The 12,208-nt window shown below is 40.9% G+C and overlaps 1 protein-coding gene across 1 annotated transcript in view; it reads left to right on the top strand.

The window, feature by feature from the left end:
* Window positions 1-12,208, top strand: part of RYR3 (ryanodine receptor 3) — a 481,871-nt gene that overhangs the window by 125,404 nt on the left and 344,259 nt on the right. The window contains exons 29-33 of the mRNA XM_061612803.1: window positions 4,041-4,249; window positions 5,162-5,340; window positions 6,413-6,449; window positions 7,952-8,112; window positions 10,767-10,932. Coding sequence (XP_061468787.1) covers window positions 4,041-4,249; window positions 5,162-5,340; window positions 6,413-6,449; window positions 7,952-8,112; window positions 10,767-10,932 — 752 coding nt within the window. The remainder of the gene's footprint in view (window positions 1-4,040; window positions 4,250-5,161; window positions 5,341-6,412; window positions 6,450-7,951; window positions 8,113-10,766; window positions 10,933-12,208) is intronic.

The raw sequence follows: 12,208 nt of genomic DNA, 5'->3' as shown, positions 1-12,208 counted from the left end.
TCAGATTTCAGTTGTTTAATAGACATTGGCTGTCCATCAGCTTTCAGTAGCGTAACATAGGGAACATATAAGTTTTTTCTAATAAGCCGTGTTAGTCTGTTGTAGCAAAAACAGGCCCTGGTAGACTTGGGTGGAAGTGTCTCTTGATTGCTTTGTGCCAACACCTAGAGGTAGATGTAGAGGTGACTACATGGGACTAAACAGTATGACAGGGGGGCTACAGGCAAGTTCCCTGAAAATTTCCAAACAATATTCTTTCTAAGTTGAACCCCTAATCCATTGGATTCGAACCTTGGGCAACATTCTGCTGCTTTATATTTTATTGGGCATTTAATGAAATCTCTTCCTTCAAATTAATCATTTATAATGTTTTAATCTTGTTTTAAATTTGAATGTTGATATCAAGATTAATTTTAATGTTTTTTCCCTAAATGCACTGTGATGATAACCAATAGAACTTCTCTATTTCCAAACTGACTTTCATTAAATAAAAGACAGCAGTATCGAGAGGCAGTCATATATATGTAATCATTTCATTATTTACTAGATTATCAAGATTTACATCTCCAAGTTATCAGTGACAACTGCCATTGACCATTCTCTGCAATTTGTTCTATCTTTTTTGCATTAATAAAAGCTTAGGGTGCCATATCAGTTGTGCTGTCCACTTTTGTGTATTTCCTAGCAATGCCAAATACTTCAACATAAGAAATATGTTGAAGTATGCTTTAATTTGGATTCATGCATTGAACAGGGGATTGGACTCAATGGCCTTATAGGCCCCTTCCAACTCTACGATTCTATGATTCTAAGAGTATTAGGAATAGGATTGTCTCTCTCTGTTGGAAGTAGATTTCTTTAATCAGTGACATTTAACTGTCTTCTTCCATCCTTCTGTAGTTCCTTCCTCTAGAACAATCTGGTTTCAAAGTAGTCATTACATTTTTAGTATTTAAAAAGCAAAGCCAAAAAGCACTCTTTGAGCATTCTCTTTTCCCACTATTTGGATGGAATTCTCACTGGGCACATTTCCGTTTCTTGTTGCTTTGTATCACCAACTGCTGCAGACCTAACAAGATCTGGTTTTCTTTGGTTCTCTGCTTCCCAATCAGCCAATCTACTTCTGACTAATTAAACGTACATGTAAATGGCCAATTGCCAAGAAAATCCAACACGGTCACATTTGACTTCAGGAGAGGAAACTTTACAAAAATGAGGGGATTGGTAAAAAGAAAGCTGAAAAACAAAGTCCAGAGGGCCACATCACTCGAAAATGCTTAGAAGTTGTTTAAAAACACTCTATTAGAAGCTCAACTGGAGTGCATACCGCAGATCAGAAAAGGTACCGCCAGGGCCAAGAAGATGCCAGCATGGTTAACGAGCAAAGTCAAGGAAGCTCTTAGAGGCAAAAAGTCTTCCTTCAGAAAATGGAAGTCTTGCCCGAATGAAGAAAATAAAAAGGAACACAAACTCTGGCAAAAGAAATGCAAGAAGACAATAAGGGATGCTAAAAAAGAATTTGAGGAGCACATTGCTAAGAACATAAAAACCAACAACAAAAAATTCTATAAATACATTCAAAGCAGGAGACCATCTAGGGAGGCGATTGGACCCTTGGATGATAAGGGAGTCAAAGGTGTACTAAAGAACGATCAGGAGATTGCAGAGAAGCTAAATGAATTCTTTGCATCTGTCTTCACAGTAGAAGATATAGGGCAGATCCCTGAACCTGAACTAACATTTGCAGGAGGGGATTCTGAGGAACTGAGACAAATAGTGGTAACGAGAGAGGAAGTTCTAGGCTTAATGAACAATATGAAAACTGACAAATCACCGGGCCCGGATGGCATCCACCCGAGAGTTCTCAAAGAACTCAAAGGTGAAATTGCTGATCTGCTAACTAAAATATGTAACTTGTCCCTCGGGTCCTCCTCCGTGCCTGAGGACTGGAAAGTGGCAAATGTAACACCAATATTCAAGAAGGGATCCAGAGGGGATCCCGGAAATTACAGGCCAGTTAGCTTAACTTCTGTCCCTGGAAAACTGGTAGAAAGTATTATTAAAGCTAGATTAACTAAGCACATAGAAGAACAAGCCTTGCTGAGGCAGAGCCAGCATGGCTTCTACAAGGGAAAGTCCTGTCTCAGTAACCTATTAGAATTCTTTGAGAGTGTCAACAAGCATATAGATAGAGGTGATCCAGTGGACATAGTGTACTTAGACTTTCAAAAAGCGTTTGACAAGGTACCTCACCAAAGGCTTCTGAGGAAGCTTAGCAGTCATGGAATAAGAGGAGAGGTCCTCTTGTGGATAAGAAATTGGTTAAGAAGCAGAAAGCAGAGAGTAGGAATAAACGGACAGTTCTCCCAATGGAGGGCTGTAGAAAGTGGAGTCCCTCAAGGATCGGTATTGGGACCTGTACTTTTCAACTTGTTCATTAATGACCTAGAATTAGGAGTGAGCAGTGAAGTGGCCAAGTTTGCTGATGACACTAAATTGTTCAGGGTTGTTAAAACAAAAAGGGATTGCGAAGAGCTCCAAAAAGACCTCTCCAAACTGAGTGAATGGGCAGAAAAATGGCAAATGCAATTCAATATAAACAAGTGTAAAATTATGCATATAGGAGCAAAAAATCTTAATTTCACATGTACGCTCATGGGGTCTGAACTGGCGGTGACCGACCAGGAGAGAGACCTCGGGGTTGTAGTGGACAGCATGATGAAAATGTTGACCCAGTGTGTGGCAGCTGTGAAAAAGGCAAATTCCATGCTAGCGATAATTAGGAAAGGTATTGAAAATAAAACAGCCGATATCATAATGCCGTTGTATAAATCTATGGTGCGGCCGCATTTGGAATACTGTGTACAGTTCTGGTCGCCTCATCTCAAAAAGGATATTATAGAGTTGGAAAAGGTTCAGAAGAGGGCAACCAGAATGATCAAGGGGATGGAGCGACTCCCTTACGAGGAAAGGTTGCAGCATTTGGGGCTTTTTAGTTTAGAGAAAAGGCGGGTCAGAGGAGACACGATAGAAGTGTATAAAATTATGCATGGCATTGAGAAAGTGGATAGAGAAAAGTTCTTCTCCCTCTCTCATAATACTAGAACTCGTGGACATTCAAAGAAGCTGAATGTTGGAAGATTCAGGACAGACAAAAGGAAGTACTTCTTTACTCAGCGCATAGTTAAACTATGGAATTTGCTCCCACAAGATGCGGTAATGGCCACCAGCTTGGATGGCTTTAAAAGAAGATTAGACAAATTCATGGAGGACAGGGCTATCAATGGCTACTAGCCGTGATGGCTGTGCTCTGCCACCCTAGTCAGAGGCAGCATGCTTCTGAAAACCAGTTGCCGGAAGCCTCAGGAGGGGAGAGTGTTTTTGCACTCGGGTCCTGCTTGCGGGCTTCCCCCAGGCACCTGGTTGGCCACTGTGAGAACAGGATGCTGGACTAGATGGGCCACTGGCCTGATCCAGCAGGCTCTTCTTATGTTCTTATGTTCTTAATATTCTTGTCAGCGATTTTAACATCTCCCTGAGCTTCTTATGGAAACCTTCAGGCACAGCAATGGCATTAACCTCATAAAATGTTTATAAGATGGCTTTCTTGTGGCTCAGGATCAATTTGTTGTTTGTCCTTTAAATGCTTTAAACAATAAATGTCTGATATTTAGTAACTGATTATTAGATAAGAATATTAGGCAACTAATTTTTTTGTGGTTTTCTGTACACATAAAATGTTTTATATTAGTTTATTGACTGTTAAAGTACTTTATTTTAATAATAAATATAAAATATCTGGGGGAAAATATATATTATATATAATAAATATCTGGCTTCCCTGAATTCTTTATTACCACTCCCAGTGAGTGAAAGGGCAGGCTACAAATTTAATCAGAAATAAATAAATTCATACTTTTATCCAAGAGAGATTGCGCAATGTGAGTATCAATAATATAAGCTTAGGGTTAGAATTATCAGCTCTTGGATTTTCTATGTATACATTTCCCTAAATCCATACTCATTTTTCATTTTTTCAGGTTTTGTTCCTATATGCTCATTGGGTCTGTCTCAGATTGGTAGAATGAACTTTGGAAGAGATGCCAGCACCTTTAAGTACTATACCATGTGTGGTCTACAGGAAGGCTTTGAACCTTTTGCTGTCAACATGAACAGAGATGTTGCTATGTGGTTCAGCAAACGTCTACCAACATTTGTCAATGTGCCAAAAGGTCACCCTCATATTGAGGTAATACTGTGTAGTAAGAAGAGATGTGACACCTTCTTTCTTACTCTTGGTCATTAAGGGAGAAGAACCATGTATGCCATCTTGAGCTCCTTGGAGGAAGGTGGGATATAAATGTAATAAATAAATAAGTCCTATAAATGTCTACTCAGAAGTAGGGTACACTGAATTCAGATAAGTGGGTATAAGATTGCAGTGTTGCTGTGTTAATAGTTGAGAGCTTTAGTGTGCACAAAACTCTTCTTGAAGTAGGAGCTTTGAAGAAGTATCCTGTGCATCTCAACAACTTGCTACTCTGCCAAAAACTGTTAAAATACATTCTAAATCAGTCTTTCCCAACCTTTGGGTCCCCAGATGTTGTTGGACTACAGCTGCCATCAGCCCCAGCCTATATGGCCAATGGTCAGGAATGATGGGAATAGTAGTCAAGCAACATCTGAGGACTCAAAGTTTGGGAAAGGCTGTTTTGAGACAACTGGAAGCTTGTGGGTAGCATTCAGGCAGAAAGATTATTTTGTCAAGCTCCTGAGATTCTATCTATAGTTACAGACAGACTGTCCTGTCTTGAGAATTTCTGGAGAGTATTCCCTGCGTCTGCCACCTAGAGGTGTGTGTTATTATTCAGTGTGTGCATCCTGACCATGTATACTGGATGGGCAGAAAGCTTTCATGCCTGCCCTGAATTCTTTAGTACCACTTCTAATAGTACTCCTTTAGTACCACCCCTGAGCAGCTAGATGCGAAAGCTTATGGACCTCCAAGACTAAAATGTTGGAAATTCCTTGATCTAAATCATTCTGAATCTTGCCTTTCTTTGGGAGCAACTTGACAAACACTCTCCACACTATCATGGATTAATAGGATTGCTCATTTTTTGTTTCATAAGCAAATTTTGAATGATGGCTTTGTTTTCAGGTAACAAGAATTGATGGGAACATTGACAATCCACCTCACTTAAAAGTTACCCATAAGACATTTGGAACACAGAATAGTAATGCAGACATGATATATTGTCGCTTGAGCATGCCAATTGAATTCCACTCATCTTTTAACTACAGCACTGGTTTGGAACTTGTTGATGGTTTCCAAAAAAGGTTTGATATAAGTTTAGTCTTGTTCAAATTTATGTTTTAAGACAGCTCTTTTGTCTTTTTTTTTTACTTACGGATTTAAAAATGATTTCCACTTACACTGTGCAGTCTTGTGGCTTTGAATTTTATGGTGCCCAAATCCTTAATCTATAAACTTTTATGGAAATTTGTATATATATGCAGAGTGTTTCAGTGGTCTGAGCTGCATGTGTGCCACTGTGTGTATTTACCTTAGAAGCAGGCTTTTACTCTGCATTTACATCACAGAGACTTCAGACTTAGTAAAATAAGAAAAGTTACTTTATTTATAGAAATACATAGTAGATAGGAAAGGCATACCTAGTTCTAACTGACTAAGTTGAAGGCACAATGCCCAGACTTGGGTATTGCCCTCATGGCTCAGGAGAGAGAACAAAGACAAAGATGTCTCTTCTCTCCTTGAACAGTCGAAGAAGATGACAAAGGAAGGAGGGACAAATCAACTTTCCTGAGCGTATCAGTTTACAACGGGAGGATGTTAGGTAGAGAACAGCACAGGTAAAGGTAGGCAAGCCTAGCCAGCTGGAGGACCCTAACTATCTTCCATCTGGAATACAAAGAACTCAAACAGGAGTTGCTCTTGCCCCACTTCCAACATAAACAAGACATGTATCTATACTGTAGCTAGATGGCTTTGAATATCAGGGGTATTGAGCATGACAGACTTCAGCTGAAATGGAATGCACTTGGGTGCACTCTGTCACTGAAGATTTTGATTCAGAATCTTGTAGACATGCTGTCTTTTTGAATATATATGCTGCTTCAAGTCCTTCTCTTTAGAATATGCCTGTTTTTACTTAAAGCAGGTGAGGTATAGAAGAACATTCTGAGGCTGACTGTGCATCCTTCTCTTTTAAGAGACAGATAGAATTCATGCATCATTCCTTTCACATTTCTGTCTAGAACAAGTTTCACTCCATGAAAAAGGTGTCATACTTCATATTTTCCAGATAAGTCAGTCTATCAAAGTGGCTTCTTCATCATTTTTATAGTGTTTAATATATTTAAATTACTGATAATCTTAATTTATTTTCAGAAAACAGAGCCAGGCAATACCTGTTCATTCGACAACAGTAAGTATATAGCCATGTTTTTAGTGATGGGCTAGTCCAAAATCGGGAAATAACTTGACTAAATCTGAGCCAATCCAGGCTGATGGACACCAAGATAGGATAAGCTCTGAACCCTTCCCCATTTCTAAGCCCCTTCTCACCCATCCAACCAGACCTCAATGATTCTCCAACTCTAAGTCTGTCCTAGTACTTATTGGCTGCTGCTGTAGAGGAGCAGCACATTGGAAGGGGAAAGAAAAGAGAAAGGTGCCTCTGTATCCAATGCTATATAGCACTTCTGGTAAAAGAAAACCTAGGAAATGTCAATTTGGGGCTGGCTTATTGCTCAGGGGAAGAAACTGAATTTATCTATGGCTTGGAGTAAGATTTGGGGGTCTTAATGGTTGTTGTTCCATATTTGAGGCAAGCATTACACAGGCTTTTCTGTGGCAGCACTCTGATTGTTGAATTCACTCCCAGAGGAGGGGACACTAACCTAATGGAATTTAAATGGCCAGTGAAACACATGGCTGTCTGACACAGATGCTTTTGTAACCCATCTCTTTTTGCCGTGGCAGTACAAAAGATCTGAGAAAAATATATTTCTGATTGTGCAATAAATTATCATAGGGATGCTCTGATCTAATATTCCTATCATCAATTGTTTTTCGCTTTATTACTGATTCTTAACTTTTGCAGCAGTTACATTTTAATGGATTTTAAATAACAGGGTGTAATCTTAAGGTTAGTTATATAAGTATATTATTCCTTTTGCCTTTGTATAGCATACATGCCTTAAATAGTTTTATGGTGACAATCTTATCCATCAGTTTTGCTCTGTATTTGCAATGGCCTGTTGCTCAAGCAATAAAATCGACTGACTGGCAAGAGAAAAAACATGTGGCTTTTAATCTGTGATTAAGGTTTTAATTCTGCTGTTTTTGATTTCTCGGGTTTAGTTTTTGTTATTTGTTCAACCATATTGATTCTATTAACTATTTCTTTTATCTGTTTAGAACATGGAATGCAATTTTCAATGACACAATTTTGTGCTTGTTTCCATTTTTTATATATATACAGTAGGGCGCTGCTTGTCGGTGCCCCGCTTTTCAGCATTCCGCTAATACGGCGCCACCAGTGGGGCAAACAGCTGGAGTGCGGGGAGCTCCAGCCACTGTGCTCCAGCTGACAGCAATCAGCTGAAATGTGTCAGCTCCCCTCGCTCCAGCTGAACGTGCACTACAGCTGACAGGGATCAGCTGGAGCGCACGAGCTCCCCGCGCAATCAGCTGTAGGGCAGAGAGCTTGCGCGCTACAGCTGATCGCTGTCAGCTGGAGCGTGGGGAGCTCGTGCACTACAGCTGAGTAGGGCCCCACTTTCTGGCGGTTTTCACTTTTCGGTGGGGGCCTGGAACAGAACCTGCCGTATGAGTGGGGCCCTACTGTATATATAATTTTTAAAAAGCAACATTTTAAATATTGTCATTTGCCATTTCTGATGACGTATGTTTTGCTCATTTCAGTACTACTACTCAGTGCGGATCTTTGCTGGCCAAGACCCATCTGCAGTCTGGGTTGGTTGGGTAACGCCTGATTACCACTCTTACAGTGAACATTTTGACCTGAATAAGAACTCCACAGTAACAGTTACTTTGGGAGATGAAAGAGGCAGAGTTCATGAAAGGTGTGGCTCTTAGAAATTACCTATTGAATAACCCATGTTTAAACTAGTTTATCTGTTGTTGGAAAGAACTTTTAATTTTTATAACTCCCAAATAAAAATGAACCTGGCTTGATCTTATTAGTAACACTTGAACTTGAAAATATGCTTTCTGGAAGTACTTAATGTCATATATTAGATGCAGTTAACAGTAACAACATATTTATAGGGCCGTGTTTTATCAAAGATAACTTTGCTCCTCTTTCTCTCTTATACTTCCTTGAAATTCAGTGTCCTGTGGTTTTAGCTAGGATGATAATTTATATGTATAGATTGCTTCAGAAGTAATAAAAAGATTTCAAATGTTAGGACTCAGCTCAAAAAGCATATTTCTGTTATAACATTTCCATATGTAATATACAAACATGTGAGTGAAAGAAAAATAAGAGGTTTTTTCAGGTTACATTGTATTTGTAATCAGAAGAGTAAGATTTGAATGTACCTTTCAGCTGATCCTTGCAAATAAATACTGACTTAAATAAAATTAAAGTAAGTTTTAAATACCTATAACTTACTTTCACTTAAGTCTACTTCCTGAAGTTTGGCTATTTGTCATTGACTATCAAAGTTGTAGGACATCTCTTGTGGAGTGCTAAAGGATTCTATTAATTCTTGTCTCCCATTTTGTGGGTGTGAAAGAACTGGTTTAGATCGCCTGAAGAATTGGAATTCAGTGTTATCAGTATGTTGTCCCTGTGCTTCCCATCTGACCTGGACTTTGCAGCATCTGTGCTTGCTTTGGCCCTAACTGCAGGTTACATGCAATGTATTTAAACCCTGATAGCTGCTTTTTCAAAGGACACCACTTTGGGAGAGGGAGGTTTGGAGTACAGGGGCCATTAACCCCTTCCCTGTCCACCTGACAACTTCTCTCTTCCTCCCAGCTGTGTTCCCCCTCCCCCCAAAGTAAGGTTGCCAGGTTCAATCCCTGAGACTGATCCTGTATCTTTAGGAGAAGAGAAAGTCAGCCAAGTGCAGGTGTTCTTGCAACCCTGTAATAGGAAAAACCACAAGGTAGAATTCTCCCTTCCCCCTGCACAACTTTTAAAGATACAAAAGACCTCATGGTTGCCAGGCCTAGCCTCCAAGAGGTCTTTTGTATCTTTAAAAGTTGTGCAGGGGGGAGGGAGAATTCCACCTTGTGGTTTTTCCCACTACAGTTTTGCAAGAACACCTGCACTTGGCTGACTTTCTTTTCTCCTGAAGATACAGGATCAGTCTCAGGCCATAAACCTGACAACCCTACCCCAAAGGGGTTCTAGTTCTGCTGTGGGGATGGTGCTCCTAGATTTATTGTTGGACCTGGATATTTATATTGATTTTTTCCAGCACAAGCTGATAAGAATGTCATAATAGTTACTGTAATGCACAATGTTGTAATCCCAGAGTACTGGTGGAGGAAAATCACTGAAAGCACATTACACCATCAAGTCAGTGTCAACAATGGCTCACCATGGTTTTCCAGGCACAATGGCTTGGGCTAAGAAAGTCTTTATCCTCTATGTTTCACCATTATCATTCAGGTCTGTCAAAAGCACTTTTATGATTCCATCTATGCATGCCACATGGTTTGGAAAACAAAAAGGCTCTCTTTATGGATTTCCCATACCCATAGAATTTGCTTCAGCTGGAGCCTCTTCAAATACTTAACCAGATCCCCTTTCAGAAGCATTACAGGAATACCTTGCATTAACATACTCAACGGGACCAGAGCGAGTACGTAAACCGAAAATGTCCTTAAAGTGAAGCACTACCTTTTAAAACTTTTTTTACCTCTCCTTCATGTGGCGCCTCAAAGCCCCGCGCTAAAGCCTCTGCTGCTGCGCTGCCGTGCCTCCCAGCTGATCGCAATCGTGCCTCCCAGCTGATTTGCGCCTCCCAGCTGATTTGCAGTGGCGCGATCGCGTCTATTTCCACCCCCACGCACCGTTAAGTGTCCGTAAGTGTGAAGCAAGCGTATGTAAACAGGGGCATGGTGGAGTATGGAGTATGTCAGTAAAAGTGAGTGTACGTTAAGTGAAGGTCCATATAGCAGGGTATTCCTGTATTTCAACTGGGTTAGACTAGGGTGAACAGATAAACTATTACAAGGGAATTGCTTTTTAGTATATTTTAATTCAGCTTGATTTATGATAAAGTATTTGTTACATATTTTTCTGTTGTAATTAGGGTTGCCAGGTTTCAGGGCCCGAGACTGATCCTGTATCTTTAGGAGAAGAGAAAGTCAGCCAAGTGCAGGTGTTCTTTCAACATTGTAATGGGAAAAACCACAAGGTGGAATTCTCCCTTCCTCCTGCACAACTTTTAAAGATACAGAACACCTCTTGGTTGCCAGGCCCGGCCTCAAAGAGCTCTTCTGTATCTTTAAAAGTTGTGCAGGAGGAAGGGAGAATTCCACCTTGTGGTTTTTCCCATTACAATGTTGAAAGAACACCTGCACTTGGCTGACTTTCTCTTCTCCTAAAGATACAGGATCAGTCTCAGGCCCTAAACCTGGAAACCCTAGTTGTAATGCAACCGGTAGGATGTAACAACCTAAAGATGCCCCGCCCCACAAATTGACAAAATCTGTATTTTCTCTATACTTCTTCTGATGATGTCTGGTCATTTTGTTTCAGTGTAAAACGCAGCAATTGCTACATGGTCTGGGGAGGAGAAACATCTGTTAATTCACAGAGATCAGGTCGTGGTAATGTTGATTTAGAAATTGGATGCCTTGTTGAGTTGGCTACTGGAATGCTGTCATTCACCGCCAATGGAAAAGAACTGGGAACTTTCTACCAGGTATCAATTTATTTTCCAGCAAATTCCTCTTTACTTATTCCAAAGTGACTGTACAAGATAGAACATATTTTGTTGATGTGTTGATAATGTATGATGGCTTTTTGATGTTTGTGTTACTTTGTGATTAGGTACATAGAGCATGAAAGTATACTATTGGTCCTCGTCTAAATACCCTGTTGGTGTACATACTCAGTTTTGTGCAAAGATTTGCATAGGTCCACCTGGTGTAGCATCCTGTTTCAGTCCAGGCCCAAGCTGGCAAGGATCCAAAGCAAGACTCACAAACAGTCCAGGAACCAGGCACCCAGTTAGCAGTCCAAAGACACAGGCAAGGTCAAGAGGTACTCCATGGTCTGGTCACACAAAGGAAGGAGTACAAGGAAGGGATCCAAGAACAAGGTACAGGGCTTGTGGGAAGACATTGTTCCAGTAGCTCTCCCAGTCTCACATTGGGGCTTTTAAGCCGGAACTTCCCAGGGCCCAGCTGAAGCTTGTTAGAGCTGCAGAAAGTCCTCTTCATGAGGAAAGCTCTACTCATGAGTAGTCCTTTACTCACAAGGAGTCCTCCTCTGCAACTATTTCTCCTGACTGTGAGGGTCTTGACTGCCTCTTCAGGTGGCATCGCTCCTGGGGGCTTGGGGGGGGGGTTCTCTCTCCACTTCAGTTGCCATGCTCTCTTTCTGTGGGGAGGGATCACTGCCAGTGTCGCTTGAGTGTCTCAGGTTCTTCTCTTTGATCATCGTTCTGGGTTGCTCTTGTGTGCTGCCATCTTCTGGGGGTTCCAGATCATCCCCAGGTAAATCTTCCTTGGAAGAGGAGTCACTTAGCATGGACATGACATGGATTTGTGAGGAGGGCAAAGGCAGTGGTGTCTTCCCAGTGACAGCACTGTGCTTGTCAGGATGGGGATTGTTAGCAGCAAGGTTGGGAGTGCTCCAGGTTGGTAATGATGTCCCTGAAGCTTCCCTGACATTGCTGCTACTGTGTCATCTTCCTGCATCCCTCCTCTGGCAATCACAGTGCCACTGCCTCTGGGAGGACACCACTGCCTTCATCTTGTGCACACACACCCTGAAACACTGTTCCATATACTTTATTCTGTTGTCACCTTGCACAGCATTGATTATCTGTTCAGGGGATGGGTTGATTTTGTACTTCCCCTATCCCTAGACAGTTCATCAGAACTTCTAAAAGACACATGAAGATATTAAAACTTTTCCCTTCATGAGTTTGAGAATTCCTTGTGTTCTCAGGAGCTTACTTGCTTATAATTATG

This window comes from Rhineura floridana, chromosome 2 (assembly GCF_030035675.1).
Source record: "Rhineura floridana isolate rRhiFlo1 chromosome 2, rRhiFlo1.hap2, whole genome shotgun sequence".
NCBI classification, from domain to species: Eukaryota; Metazoa; Chordata; class Lepidosauria; order Squamata; family Rhineuridae; genus Rhineura; species Rhineura floridana.
The sequence above is the reverse complement of the archived record's forward strand: the minus strand, read 5'-3'. Positions and strand labels throughout refer to the sequence as shown.